We start from the raw sequence: 14,591 nt of genomic DNA on the forward strand, positions 1-14,591 counted from the left end.
TTTACTGCTGTTATTTTAAAGTTCTGGCCACTGTCACAAACTACGCAGGCCAGCTGAGCAGCTGATATCAGAGCAGCTAGAGGAGAGAGAAGTATGGCTGAATGACCAGCAAGGCTCTGATGCACACAACACCCAACATTAAAGGATTCTCAGTAGTTTCAGTTCTGCCATCTCAAGAGGATTTTAAGTGTAAAGTCAAAGAAATTTCAGATGTTTGAAAAATTGCCATCTATGCTGACCCTGCAAATCTCAAGTGAGATTTCATGGACCAAAGGTCATGTAAATGCTAAGACTTACAAGTGGATGGCTCATCTACAACTGAAGAACTAGAACATACCCACTGCAAGTCAATTAAAATACAACTGTTCAGATAAAAGGCCTAATTATTAAAGGTCACCAGTAGTAAAGTACATTTTAGGTACAAAACAGGCTGGAGGTTAAATGCTTAAAAGCAAACTCACCTTTCAAACTCCCTCGTTTTGGTACATTCTTGGGCTCCTTTACTAATCACTATTAAGAAGTCTTGTGTTAAGACAAATGGCACACGCTCTCTTTTGTAACCAAATTTTTTCTTCTTATGGTCAAGGAAGTGCCCAAAGTCAATGTGAAACAGCTTGGAAAGACAGAAAGGAATTTTAAGATTAATAATTCCTTGTTTAAATGAAGTCACAGTAAAATTTATCATTTACTTATAGTTCCAATTTTGTTTTCCAAAACAAACTCATACCGAAGTGAGTATGATTTAGGGTATGTGGGTAAGTGGGTATGATTTTAGAAAAGCATCCCTTACTTGTCCATCATCTTTGACCATGATGTTACTGTTGTGGCGATCACCAATGCCCAGGATAAAGGTGGCAACACAGTAGCCAGCACAAGAACGTGTAAACAGGTCAATAGCTGCATCATACCTATTTGAACAAAAAAGGAAACACTTTCCTCAGATATTCTAATAACACACAAGTGCATGTTTATCTTTTGCAAAAGAACTACCAGGCAAACAAGGACAGGTAAAAAAGAAAACAAAACCAAAACTAGATGGACATAATTATGGAAATAATCTCCCACGTTATGAACTTGAGTTCCCATGAAGTTTCCATCAAAAAGAAGGATATGGCCAAGAAAAAGAGGCGACAGGTAATCTCACATGTCTCCTTTGTTCTTGTCCTTGAGCCACTGGTGCAATGTATGGCTGTTGAACTGCAGTGCTCCTTTTAAGCCTCCTTTACACTGAATCTGCATGATGGTGTGAGAGCTCCTCACGACCTCGATGAGTCCCACACAGTCACCGATCGACAAACAACCATAAGGCAACATCCTGAAACACAAAGGTTCATTGGTTTTCTGGTTTTTTCTTCCTTTATAGAGAATGATGAGAGGATGTATTTTTGCAGATTCCTGTATCTGGCTACTCTTTAAGACATGGGGAACTGTAACCATTCTGCAAACCATTCTTGGACAAAGGCTTAATTCTGCCACTCAGTACAGTACTGGAAACAAAACTGTGACTCATGAGAGATAACACAGACCAACAGGTCTTTTTGTCTACATAAGGAAATGAAAACTGGGGGTTTCTAGACAGTGCACAGGCAGCTTCTTTGCTCCCACCTCAAAATGTACCACACAGCAAACACAAATTTGAAGGTGTAACCTGACTAAGATCAGTTTTCCAGAAGCAGAACAGTTTATCCTGAATGCCCTGCAGAAGCTGCTGCACCACAGACTGTCTGGAGGTAGAGAAGCTCACACAGACTGGGCAATATCTACTGTGCAGACTGAAGTGAAGACACCAGCTCCAAAAAGTCACTGCTCAGCAGGGCTGAGGATTTGGCACCTTGTTCAAAGCCAAACCTACAGACACAATCACTTGGCCACAGTGTGGCTGCTGCTCTTGTATCCATTCCTTGTACGTAGCTCACTCAGACCCACTTGAATGAGAATTAAGTATTTTTCAAATATGATCTTATGTTTATAAAATCCAGTAGTTTAGTTAACTGAAAAAAATAAATATTGCTCTAATATGCACAAAAATGTCTATTTATAACATTTCATTTATGACCCTTGGGAAAACAGAAGCTATCTCTGGGAACAAACCAATGCTAAAACCATTAAGATCAGCATTACTTGGGAATGACCTCTAATGCTTACCGAAGATCAAGACCCTGATTTTGCCAGATGTTTTCCATAATTCGAATTATCTGAAGGGTCAGCATGTCCTGGCGCAAGTCTGAAACAGTCAAATACATTAAATTTGCAAATTTTCAAACACCAGAATCTTTGGTTAGATCTTACTTTCCTTTTCCCCCCAAAACTATATGTCTAAAGGTAATGAGGCTTGCATATTTAGTGCAGGTTTTGTTCCCTCAGTAGAGAAAAGCAGGTTTTAAATAGTAAAAAATGAACATAAACTTGTGGTGGTGATTTTAAAGACATACACTAAATCCAGGACAATGGAATCACAGCTTACATAGCTGTAATATGATTGAACACATTTACATGTAAAAATAACAAATATTAAATAGTATAATTTTCCATCTTGAACATCTTAGAATATATAAATTTTGTACTTGACTGATATAAATACTTATTTGTCTATGCTTACCATCTCCATTTTTAAATATTATCTCATTGTTCTGAAATAACAATTCAGACATAATATCTGGGTTTTCCCAGTTCAACCACAGCGGCCTTTTTGCAGATGACATTATCCTGCACTCCTCAAGCCTAAAAGAGATAAGATTTCTATGAAATAGGCATAATTTGATTCTTATACCCTGTTTCTCTAATACTGCTAAGTTCTCCCTGTTTTGGTCAAACTTTGAACTAGAAACAAATTAAAGTGCAAAGAAAACTGACAATCCACCATTTTCACTTTCGGACTCACAGTTAAATTACTAAGTGCTACATTAACCATTTGCTAAGACCAACAGAAGAGCTGTGTTGTAAGGGAATATTGTAAATATTCCTTTGGCAATATGAACTCCTGACAACTTGAAAAAGGACTGCAGTTCCTGGCACCTTAAAGAAACAACTAAAGGTCACGTTGTTTCCTGATTTGTTAAACCATTAGATTGAAATGACTCTACTCTTTATGAATTAATCTGCTACAAATTCTATTCAGTGCACTTTGAAGATACTGACATTTACTAAGCTAACAGTCAACCTCAACACTGTTATTATTACCATTAATAAAAATTTACTTAAGTATCTAGACAAACTTCAAAATGGATACAATACCGAAGGTTTCCCAGTTGATGTGCAGGATTAAGAGGAGAGATAAAACCTTGCAAGGCATCCATAAAATCTGGCCGTCTCATTTGTTCAACAAGAAACTTCATCTGTACCTGATAAATAAGCACATTCAGGTCTTGAGAACACTATTTACATGTAAATTAAGGTATCAGATTTTAGCTTTGGCTGTCAAGCATGGTTTTGCACAGTTCTAATGTAAGTACAGCTCAGCTACATATTACACAAATTGAAACCTTTAATTCTATTGCCTTGAGAGCTAGACAATGGCATTACACAGAAAATACTGCAGCTCCCCAGAAAACATACCACCTACTGAAATTAGCATGAACACTTTCCTCGTTGATCAAATAGAACAGTTCTAAGTAATTACTGTGACTCAACAGCAGCAGTTTTGATGTAAGGGCAGACTTTGATACCTTCTGGGTCTCATCCTTTTTTTCCTGCTTGAGAATATCTGTGAGGTTAATCAACTTCTCCATGGCCTCCACCTGCCTGCTCAGGTGCTTCAGGTACATTCCACACGCTCGACAGTAGGACTCCAGAAGTAAACCAAACCTCTGACTGACAGTTTTGTTGTGCATTTCAGACCTACACAGGGAGGAAGAACAGTTACAGCTTAGAGACAAGACCACTTAGAGGTGCCAAAAATGAAGCTGTACTTGTGACATCTTCATACAGTCCTAAAATACATCCCCTCAAACAATCCCCTCCCTTATCCTTGATGACACCAAGGCAACAAAGATGCCTCACTTCTATTTCTGTGTCTGGTTACACCAGCTTAGAACAGAATTTTTAGGTGACCTCTAGTTACAGCCCAATATGTTGCAGACTGAGCTATCAAGCTCTATAAGAAGCCTTTAATAAAGAACTAAAAATAAAGTTTTAACTATTATTTTTCAAAGCTTTACCTTGTTGAATTGGGTGGCTTCTTTCTTTAGGTCTCATGTATTTGGACAGTTTTCTGGAAAGACTGATGTGGTATCAGGCATCTAACAATATGGTAGGCTTTCAGCAGTCTCAGATTATCTTGTTTTTAGAATGATCATCATTAGATAAAAAGTACAAGTCTAAGTACTATTAAGTAGTTTTTGAAACTGCAAGTCATGATTTCTATCACCAAACTATGTGTTCAAACTCTTAACCAATATAACCCTATTTTTATTTTAATACTTTACTAAGAAAGGACATTTAGCATGTCAAATCTTTAGAACTACTAATTGTTTATAGCTAATAGGAAACCCACTACCCCTTAACATGATAATAAGCTTACTTTAAATGCCAAAAGAAGAAGTGGCCTATCCTTTGATTGGTCAGTGCCTTCTTGAGTAAAAATCTCACGAGCTGGTTATCTAAATACTGCTCATATTTCAGAACCTAGTTAAGGATAAAGAGAAAATTTTTAAAAAACAGATGCAGTTATTATTTCTATAAACCATATACAGATTAAAGGCAGTTAAATAAAAAGCCATCTATGTTTTACATTATTTTTTTCTGAAATGACTGATCTTGGTATTAATATTTGCATGTGTTAGGCTTTGAACAATATATGCCAACTGTGCACTGGCTGTCTCTATTTCAGGAACTTACCATCTGATGCTTGCTTTACTGTTACCAAATATTTTAGCCTCAACTTGCTCAAAATTTTGAGAAGATGCTTCTGCTCATCTTTTCCCATATGTTAGGACAGCTGAAATAGCTGCCTGTTCCAGTTGGTGGAACAGTTTTAAATCTCTGCAGAATTCTGACATTTAGTACCAAAAAGCAAAACCACAGCACTACAGAAAAATTAGCATTTCATCCCCTCCTAAATAATCTGCAAAGCAAACACACTTTTGATGACCGCTTTTTCACAACAACTTAACTTTCGCTGTGTTTTAAGTCTCTGTGATCATTGCACATACACAAGACAACAAACATGCCAAAATATGTTCAGTACCTGTACCAGCTGGATTAGGTACTGAGACAGTTTGTCATCTGTCAGGGACTTCTCCAGACACCGAACTGCAAAAGCTCGCACCATTGGGTCTGGGTAATTGCAGTCCAGGAGCTCCATGGCTTGCTCTGGTTTGATTGAGGGCCAATCCTTCACCAAACAGTACATCTGTGGGCAAGAAGGACAAGCACGTTACACCTTCGCACTGCTTAGGAAGAAGCTGTAACACACAGCCATTAGAAGGCGTTGTCAGACACAAACTACATCTCAGTAGAAGCTGTTTACTTGCTGGTCCTCTCAATTAACAATCTGGTATTCATTGCCAGTTGACTTTGTTGTTTTACCCACCCTTAAAAGAATGAAAACAAAACCTCACATTTAACTGTAATTGACAAGTTGGTAACATAAGAGGGATTCAGGTATTGCCAGCAAGAGGAAATCTTAGGACAAGACTGAGCTAAAGAACAAGAACTGTGGACCAGAGACATCTGTCAATCATAGTGGCAACTCCAACTATTCATTCAATGTATCATGCACACATAATATGTTTTTAACTTCCAGAAGTTTTCTTTAAAATAGCATATCTTAAAGCTTCTTCAAAATCTAACACTTCTTCGGTGCTTTATGTTACCTGGGCCACTTCATCCCTAGAATTCCACTTGACAGACAAAAGTAACTTGGGTAGAATTTCTGGAGTATTCACGCAATAGTGTCTGCAAAAGACAAAAAAGTTGCATGTACAAAACAACACTTTTGTTTTGATAACCATTAACTGTGTCCCCACAGCCTTGCACCTTCTTCTTCCTTTGTCAGCAAGGTGCTGTCAGGATCCATCCATGCAGGTAAAACTGCAGTAATAAGGAAAAGGGGAACTCATTCAACAACTTACTTTTCCCCACAGGATTATAACCAAACCACACAATGTAGAATGCTTTACTAGCTTTGTCTAAAACACCAACTCCTCTGCAAGGAAGAAAAGGGAGCAAAACCCATGACAAATTTGGAATGAATGGGGTAAAGTTTGATTATGCCATGAAGGGCTTTTCTTTGGTTTGGTTTTTCATTTGCAATACCTGTGTCTCCAGAGGAAGTCCTTCTCTTGCTCAGTGATTTCAGACAAAGGGTCTCGGGTACAAATGGCTCGCAGTTGCTCCTTGTCACTCTCTGTTAATTCACTATCCCGAGCTATTCTGTTACTCTGCAGAGACAGTGGCACATTAGCACTCCACACAACTCCTTCTATTGCAAAACACACATCAAATACAGTATTTCAACAGCACAGCAACGACTACAGCCATGTCATGCAATACTACCTCGGTGTGTCCACTTGTTATAAAAGAGAGTTTAAAATATAGAAAGAACATGAAAGACTACACCTTTGATCTCTACAACTGCTTTTAGTCACTACTGGCACAAGAAGAGGTACATTTCAACTAAATCAGCTGTGTGGAGAAATAGCAGCAGTTGAGATCTGATGAATGACACAATGCAGCACAAAGTGACACTGGTCATTTCTGACCCCAGCTTGAGATTGCTGATGGCTGCTGAAAGAGTGAAAAGGATTCACAACTGAAAAAGCAGAACATGGGGGATGAAATAGGTAAATAAGGGGTAGACTGCTGTAGGAAAGCCTGAGTAACAGGAAGATAGAAAATATTAAATCACAATTAGTGTAAGGCATTCCCCAAAAAGCACAGAAAACAGAACTGCTACAAGCAGAAATTAACTATGTTGTCAGTGGAGTGAGTTTGTCCCCCTCACCATTTTTTCTTTGTGCCAGATGGAACAAAACAATGAGCTGAGAGTACAGAAACCCAGGTAAGAGGCTGGGAAATGTTATTTGCCAAGAAGACAATGGTCCTTAAGCATTTATTACGAGCCCTGCTCAGTCACAGCATAAACAGCAGAAATGCTACTCTATGATGGACATCCTGCTGAGTATCAAGAGAAATCAAATGCCCACAAGCTGTTGTGGATACACTGGGACAGGACAGCTATAAATACCCCCAGAATTCCCAATCTGGAAACTCCCTGCCACCTCCGCGCTCTCCAGCACAGCCAAACTCCCACCACAGGGCTCCTCTTCACACAGACCATGGAGCTCTCCTGGGCAAACCCAAGGCTTTGAAACAGCCTCCAGAAGAAAATGAAAACACACCAAGCAATTTCACAGCCTTGGCTTTAAATAAAGCACATTTTTAGCTTTACTGCTCTTCTGTTTTTACTTCTTTTCAACATCCAAAAAAGTGCTTTGAAGAAACCTCCAAACCTCACAAAAAAGCCAATTGTAATGCACAAGCTCTGTTTGTGGAAAAAGTGAGATAAAGGACTACACCCAGTGCATGTCCATCAATTCCCTTAAAATTCCCTGTGCTTGTGGTCATAACTAGCCCATAAAACAGACAGGAAAGAGTTCTAAGCACCTTTGGGTTACACAGGAAAGCCTAACCCAAAATATGAAACTGCAACAAAGAAAAACAGTATCATTGAAGAAGACTCACAATGTTTCAAAAGTGAAACTAAGTAGCTTAACACCTGAATTAGTGATACAAAAATATCAAAACCACAGTAAAACAGTTTCTCTTTGGAGTGTTTTGGTTGGTCAGTGAAGCATTAAGTCACTTTACTGGTAACATAAAGAAAGGAGAATATATTCCCTGTTTTACCCAACACACAATAAAAATTTGATTTTTTGATTTTACAATAAATGAGGATGTAAAAAAAGAAGTTTTGTCACTGACACACTGAGTAAAATAAAGTAGCAAATAATACTTTCATATTTGAATAGCTAATCCTGGAGAGGGAGTTTGCCTTACCTGCCCTGCGTAGCTGTAGTTGAATCCCAGTTCCCGTGAAATTGTCCAATTTGCATGTTCTTCAATCACTGTCATATCTGGAAACTTTACAGGGTTGCTAAACCAATCAAATTCCAGCTCTAAGCATGGAGTTTCCTAAGTCAAGGGAATTCAAATTACTTTTTCTGTTGAATGATAGCAAGAATACAGCATATTTTGAAAATGTACTCTGAAGGGGGAAGCTGGCATGCAAATACCTTATTTGGATTTGATCCAGTAACACCAATAGGATTCAACAAATCCTCCAGCCCATGAGGTACTGCCCAAAGATTCAAAGCCATTTTCCCAGATACCAGAGTGTCTGTGTAATCGAACATGTTTATATTTCCCCAAGCCAATGGACAGTGCTCCTTAAAGAGATTAAAATATGATTTTTTCGGTGTCATCTATGGATTACTGCAGAGCGAGTCAGGAGAAACAACATTTTCACCCCAGATCAAGTTGTCACATTCCCAGATTAGCAGAAAGCAAGTTGTGGAAGCTGTACCATGTTTTACTATGAACGGCTGTCATGGCAGTCTTTTAACAAAATGATACTTAAAGAACTATAAACACATGCACATATCTTCCTCACATCAGAATATACCAGGATGATGGAGAAAGTTTTTCTTACAAAGACGTTTTTTTACCAAGTCCTGTAGTGACAGAACAAGGGGCAGCAGTTTTAAACTTGAGGCAAATATTTTTGGGTAGATTGGAAAAAAGAAATATGCATTTTTATGACAAGGGTAGTGAGATACAGGCACAGGCTGCCCAGAGAAGCTGTGGCTGCCCCATTCCTGATAGTGTTCAAGGCCAGACTGGATTGGAGCAACCTGTGCTATGGAAGGAGGGTGGAACTGGATGGTCTTTAAGGATCCCTTCTAACCCAAATCATTCTGCAAGGTTCACAGACCTGCTTGTAGACAAAGATCCTATATAAATAATACCTGTTACACACACTCAAACCCACAATGTGATGATGATGCTGCTGGCTAAAAACTGAATGTTGCATGTAGATTCTTAAAAATTACTATTTGAGATCTTGCATTAAATGCTAAAGGAATACAAAATTTCTTTACTTGAAAACTCAACTCTAAGGGTACAAATAATGTCCTTTAAAAACAAGTAGGTTAGTAACATGGTTTTGAAAATTAATTTTAAAAGAACTTCCACCTCACAACACTAACACCGGTGTTAGTGCCTGGCAATGCAGCATAGGCACCATTTACAGCACTGAACTGATGAGCTTTTTCCTGTGTTGTTTGATTTCCAAACACCAAAAAAACCCACAAGAAAAGAAACACCCCTACTTTAATCAGACTCAAATCAAACATTGCACTAAGACTCATTGCCAGGACAGCATTTACCAAGTATCTTCCCAAACTTGATTTAAGTAGCTTTGGCTCATTAGTGCAATAAATCCATGAGGTTTTTTACCTCCTTAGCACCCTTCCGGCCTTTAACAGAGCAGATGGAGAGGCAGAGCCGAGCAGCACGTGGGAGATCAGGAATGTACATGTCATACAACAGCCACTCATTCCATCTGGAAGATTCAAAAGGCAGAATTAAACCATGTTAAAGGAGACATCATTCACTCAACCAAAAGGTATTTGTTATATTCTTAAACTGTGTATTTGCATACACTGAAAACAGGTCCCCCTATTTCTGGGGACACAATTTGACCACATTCACTGCTTTTGGGAATGCAAACTTCCCCAGTAGCCTTCTGGCCCCAACACTGTTTAAAAAGCCATGTTAGGTTCAACTCCTGCAACTTAAAGATAATGGATTTGCATATATGCTACACTGACGCAAGGTTTAGCTTGTGGAACAGTTTTCCCTTCAGGGGAAAAAGGCAACTGGGAAAAAAGGCTTTCAAAACCAAACTAAACTTGAACTGTTGGAACATAAAAAGATATCTGCAAGATGGGGATAGAACGTGGGAATCCAAAGCAATATTCCTAAGTCAAATATTTTTCTATTTACTATAGTAATAATAGCACAGATTGGTTCTACAGGAATAGTTTGATTTTGTTTTCATGAACTTCTCTAAGCAGAATTTAGCTCTCAGTTGGTAGAGCTGTGCTTTTGAAGAGGAACTTCTGATCCAGTTTCTTCCCCTAAGCGGATTGTCATACAGAATTTTCTCAGTTGAAAGAGACAGCAGCTTCCAAGCACAGCATTAATTTTTCAGTATATCTGTAGCTACTGAAAGCAATTTTACAAAGAAATAACTGTGAAAGCCCTTCTCTAAGAATAAGGATATCAGCAGATAAACTTTAATTCACTTTTCTTACGTATTCATTTCATATAATACAGATCTGTGTGACCATATTCATGATTTCAAGGCATAACCTTCACCACCTTTCCAAGATTTTCTCTCTAAAATAGTTTAAACTGTCAGCTCAAGTACAGCAGTATTCGGGGCAACTCAGGAGGAGAGCCTATTTTTCACCAACTATGTATATTATTAGTCCTTTAATTATAAAACTTAATCACATTCATAGAAAATGTACAGATAAAAAAAAGAGTTGCAAAAATTATTATTAAAGACAAAGTCAGAAAATGCAGCAAAGAATTACTTCTGCACACAAACTTTGCATCTAATCTTAGCAGGTGCTGAAATTTCACACCTCTTCATTAGTAAAAGTTATGAGAACAGGTGGTTAAAAGATGTCCCTAATGTTTATATATGCTCATATAAAACTTTTTATACTTGTAAGTTCGGGAGATTTATTTTTTCCAGGTAATATTGATGGTTTGTCAATCATCCTGAAAATATATCCCCTACATACTATTATGTACAAGAGAAAATGCTTGTGTTTGAATTAAATTAGTGCTATATATATATAGGGTTATGTAATGTATTTTTACAAAACTTAAGATAAAGGATTCCCAGCAAGAAGCTCTATCTGACTAATGGCTAAGTCGAGCCTTTAATCCTTCAGTGCTATCATTTATGATGCCCTGAAAGTCAGGTTCTCTAGAGTCACTCAGGTATTCATCTTACCTTGGATTAGAACAAGGTACCCTCTGAGTATTCACATTGTCACACAAAGGTTCCCCTCCATGGTAGATACCTGTCCTAACATAAATCTAAAAACAACATCCATATTAGTCTTCGTAATGTTAAACATATATAAACATATAAACATAAATAAACAATTTTTTTCATTGCAGTCAACACATACCATGATTACAACACATTATTCTTTCATTTTCAGCATATGAAAAGGAAAATCAAAACTGAAAACCAAGCAGGCCCACCACTCCCCATATTAATTCATGCTCTGTTGAGTGTGATGCACAGTTTATAAGCATATCCTTCTACAAAAACTGTTCTGGTCCTCATTAATTGCAAAACTAGTTCTTAAAAAATACATTAACAAACTTGAACACTAAAAAAAAACCCTGGAATTTATTCTCAGTTGTTCCTGTGCCAAGGTATTGTGAAAGGATTTCCAAGGAAAGAGAGGCAGGGCTGTAGATGTCTTCAATGGAATTGAACCCTACACCTGCCTTTTGCCCCCTATCACCCCACACCTTTATTTTCATAAACAAAGATAACATCCCCTCATCAAAAGCACACTCAGTTACTGTCATATATTTTTAACCATAATTACTTAGAAGACAGATAACATTTCTTTTTCAATCCATTACGTACTCTGCTGAAGTGTTAGGCAGACCGAGTCCTGCTCCTACCAGGCAGAGTATTTAGCTAATTACCACAACTCACACTTTTTAAGCAGTACAGAAAAGTTTCCACATGCTAAAACATGGGTGAGTTCTTTACAATTAAATGCTCCAATTTAAGTAAAAGAGTGGTATCATTTTCTGATGTGTTAACTAACAATTCTTTTCCAACATCAAAACAGAACCGAACACTCAGGAGATAAACCATGAGCTGCTGAAAAGCCAGATGTGATTCCATACCTTGTCTATGTCTCTAATGTTCACATTTACATAGGTTGCACAGAGGATCCTTATTCTGAGAGCGCTGTTGATAGTCCAGAGGGATTTGGTGGTAGCCTCTCCATTCATGTAGGGCGTGGCTGTGGAGATGCGCCTGGAGTAGGATGGCATGGTGAAGGTGTCCAGGGGCAGCTGGGTGTACAGGCTCTCCTTGGCCATCAGCATCAGGTTGGGCATGCGGCCAAGCATGATGCAGCTCCTTATATACTGCAAGGAAACAACCAAAATGCTGTGACTTTTCAAAGCCTACACTCTTGGTAATGGAAACATCAAGATACTTCAGGAGATAAAAAAAGTGAAAGAGCTTATCATGTGCTGCATGTACACCCTGTACAGTGAAAGTAGGTACAGCACCCAGCAGTTTGAACATGCTGTTGGGTAGGGTCACACAGCCACACCTCATGGTTTTCAGATGTGGACATCTACAGCAATGGAAGGCTGAACTGGAGACAGAGATGGGAGTGAAAACACCAGCTGGGTTTCTTGTAGAGCTCCTTAGCCCTGTCACAGTGCAGCACAGAGCAGACAGATTTGAGCTGCTCCTGGAATCAACTGAGCTGTTTTGGAATGGCAAGGGCTATAGCAGCCTGCAGGTGACTGACACTGGCAGTCCCAGGCAGGGAGCACAAGGTAAGCTGCAGACACGCTCTTTTTTGGTTCAGTTGTGCTCATTACCTTATGCTCAGCACTGATCCTGACACACTTCACCTGTCCATTCAGGTCTGAGTGCTGAGAGCATCTAGTCTGGCAACAATACCACAAAACACAGTGTGTTAGGACAGGTCCAGCCTGGAGTTAATTAGCAAGCTCTGCTGGGGCACAGCTAAGGCGGACCAGATGCTTCTGAAGAAACCACGCTAGATCAAATAGGTCTGGCGTTTGATCTTCAGATGACTCTGCAAAATTATTCATGTATGCCTGCACTTGTTCCCCAGCTCCCAGAGTACAGAGATACTTTTCCTATTATTCAGGATCCCCCACCCCTCCTTCTCTCCTCCACTGCTCTGAAGATCAGATTGTCAACCATTTTAGCTGAAGGAATGGGAGCAGTTTATTACAATACATTCCTCCAAGAGGAAACAGCAGCAGCCTGTCAGGAAATCTACAGGGTAAAGTTGTTGTCTGCTCCAGAGAAGGCTGCTCAGATGCTCTTCTGTCCCAAATTCTGTCTCACACTCCCAGCACTAACAAACACAGGCAGTGAAGGGCAGACAGACACAAGGAAGGCTCAGCAATTATTTCTGTAATGCTGGAAGTCTACATATTTTATCTTATTAAAATAATGATACAGCTGTAACAGGAAAACAGTTTTCTCTTTTACCACCCCTTCAGGACAGGATTTACAGTAGCAAGGGCTGTTTCATAATTTACAGTCTGATCAAATTTCCTGTTTTATTACATCAGCACCATTCAAATATAGCTCATCTCTTGCCATTAAAAATCTAGGATATTTCTGAAAGTACCTACCTCTGATGTAGCACTAACATTAGAGGGAAACATGCAAAGAAGAAAAATTACATGAGTGATAAAAATTCTAGTTCAAACTGCCTTTTCTCCTTCCTCTCCCTTTTGAAACACATGGATTAGCCAATTTGTTTCAAGGTGCACACACTGTCACTTCCTATGTTTTGTGCTAATTCAATGAAAAAGCCAGACCTAATCCTGATCATTTTTGTCCCCCACAAATTTGGATTATTTTACTGTAGTTCAAAAGAATACTCACCTTATACTGGCTCAGTGGACATTTTTCTAGCAGGTATTCATCACAGCCACAGACTTTTAGAATATATTTTCCCTGGTACTCCAAGACACAAAGTTTCAGTTGTTCAGATGACAGCAACATACTTCGCGTTTTCTTTCTAATTGCTTCAGCAATAACTTGCTCAGGCACACAGTCATGATTGATTTTTAGGGTGTATTTCTGCTTATCATTGTTTGGTGAGACTATTACCCAAATCACCACTATAATTTGCCCTGGAATAAATGTAAAATAATGTCAGGCCTATAATTTTCAATGCTGTTTCCAAACAAAAAGCACAAGCCCAAAATAACCCCAAACCAAACAACTCCCACACCTCCCCAACACAGAGATTTGCTTTTAGTATTAAAAGAAGATGTAAACAAGATCACTGCCCAGACTGAGAGAGGGTTTATAATTCCTGCAAGGAACAAGATGCATTAAGTTTATTTTTGACTCTAGTGGAAATTAAAAAATTTAGCTCTGAGGTTAAGAATATTTTTATTAACTGAATACTACCAACTATTTGGACTTTGAGAAAACAACAGTAACTCTTTCATATTTGAGGCCTGCAAAGTAAGTCAGTGATTCAGCATCATTTAATTTATCTGAATGCCACAAAAAACAGCCAACAAGCTGCTCCCACCCACTAAAAAAGTTACCTCTATTTACTGAGTTATATTTCAAGATTCAGTTAGAATAGCACAATTTTAAATATCCTTTTGAATGTAGAGTCCATCAAAAAAATTATTCTGAATAATTTGAAGTGGAAGATATTGCTGGAGTATACTAAATACAGCACATAAAACAGTGATCTGCCTAAGTCAACAGCTGTACTCTTTGACTTCAAACACTGAAAATA

At 38.5% G+C, this 14,591-nt stretch overlaps 1 protein-coding gene across 5 annotated transcripts in view; it reads right to left on the minus strand.

Annotated features, from left to right (window-relative positions):
- Window positions 1–14,591, minus strand: part of PIK3CA (phosphatidylinositol-4,5-bisphosphate 3-kinase catalytic subunit alpha) — a 41,876-nt gene that overhangs the window by 8,606 nt on the left and 18,679 nt on the right. For 4 of the 5 annotated variants that reach the window (XM_058843833.1, XM_058843831.1, XM_058843834.1 and 1 more), the window contains exons 4-20: window positions 13,715–13,965; window positions 11,953–12,198; window positions 11,030–11,115; window positions 9,457–9,562; window positions 8,235–8,387; window positions 7,999–8,133; window positions 6,256–6,380; window positions 5,814–5,895; window positions 5,186–5,350; window positions 4,520–4,623; window positions 3,666–3,837; window positions 3,235–3,341; window positions 2,600–2,721; window positions 2,146–2,224; window positions 1,145–1,315; window positions 791–908; window positions 462–613 (exon numbers count right to left, since the gene is read on the minus strand). In XM_058843833.1, coding sequence (XP_058699816.1) covers window positions 462–613; window positions 791–908; window positions 1,145–1,315; window positions 2,146–2,224; window positions 2,600–2,721; window positions 3,235–3,341; window positions 3,666–3,837; window positions 4,520–4,623; window positions 5,186–5,350; window positions 5,814–5,895; window positions 6,256–6,380; window positions 7,999–8,133; window positions 8,235–8,387; window positions 9,457–9,562; window positions 11,030–11,115; window positions 11,953–12,198; window positions 13,715–13,965 — 2,374 coding nt within the window. The remainder of the gene's footprint in view (window positions 1–461; window positions 614–790; window positions 909–1,144; window positions 1,316–2,145; window positions 2,225–2,599; window positions 2,722–3,234; window positions 3,342–3,665; window positions 3,838–4,519; window positions 4,624–5,185; window positions 5,351–5,813; window positions 5,896–6,255; window positions 6,381–7,998; window positions 8,134–8,234; window positions 8,388–9,456; window positions 9,563–11,029; window positions 11,116–11,952; window positions 12,199–13,714; window positions 13,966–14,591) is intronic. The other variant, XM_058843836.1, reaches the window with a different exon arrangement.

The sequence above is a fragment of the Poecile atricapillus genome, chromosome 8, assembly GCF_030490865.1.
Source record: "Poecile atricapillus isolate bPoeAtr1 chromosome 8, bPoeAtr1.hap1, whole genome shotgun sequence".
Taxonomy (NCBI): Eukaryota; Metazoa; Chordata; class Aves; order Passeriformes; family Paridae; genus Poecile; species Poecile atricapillus.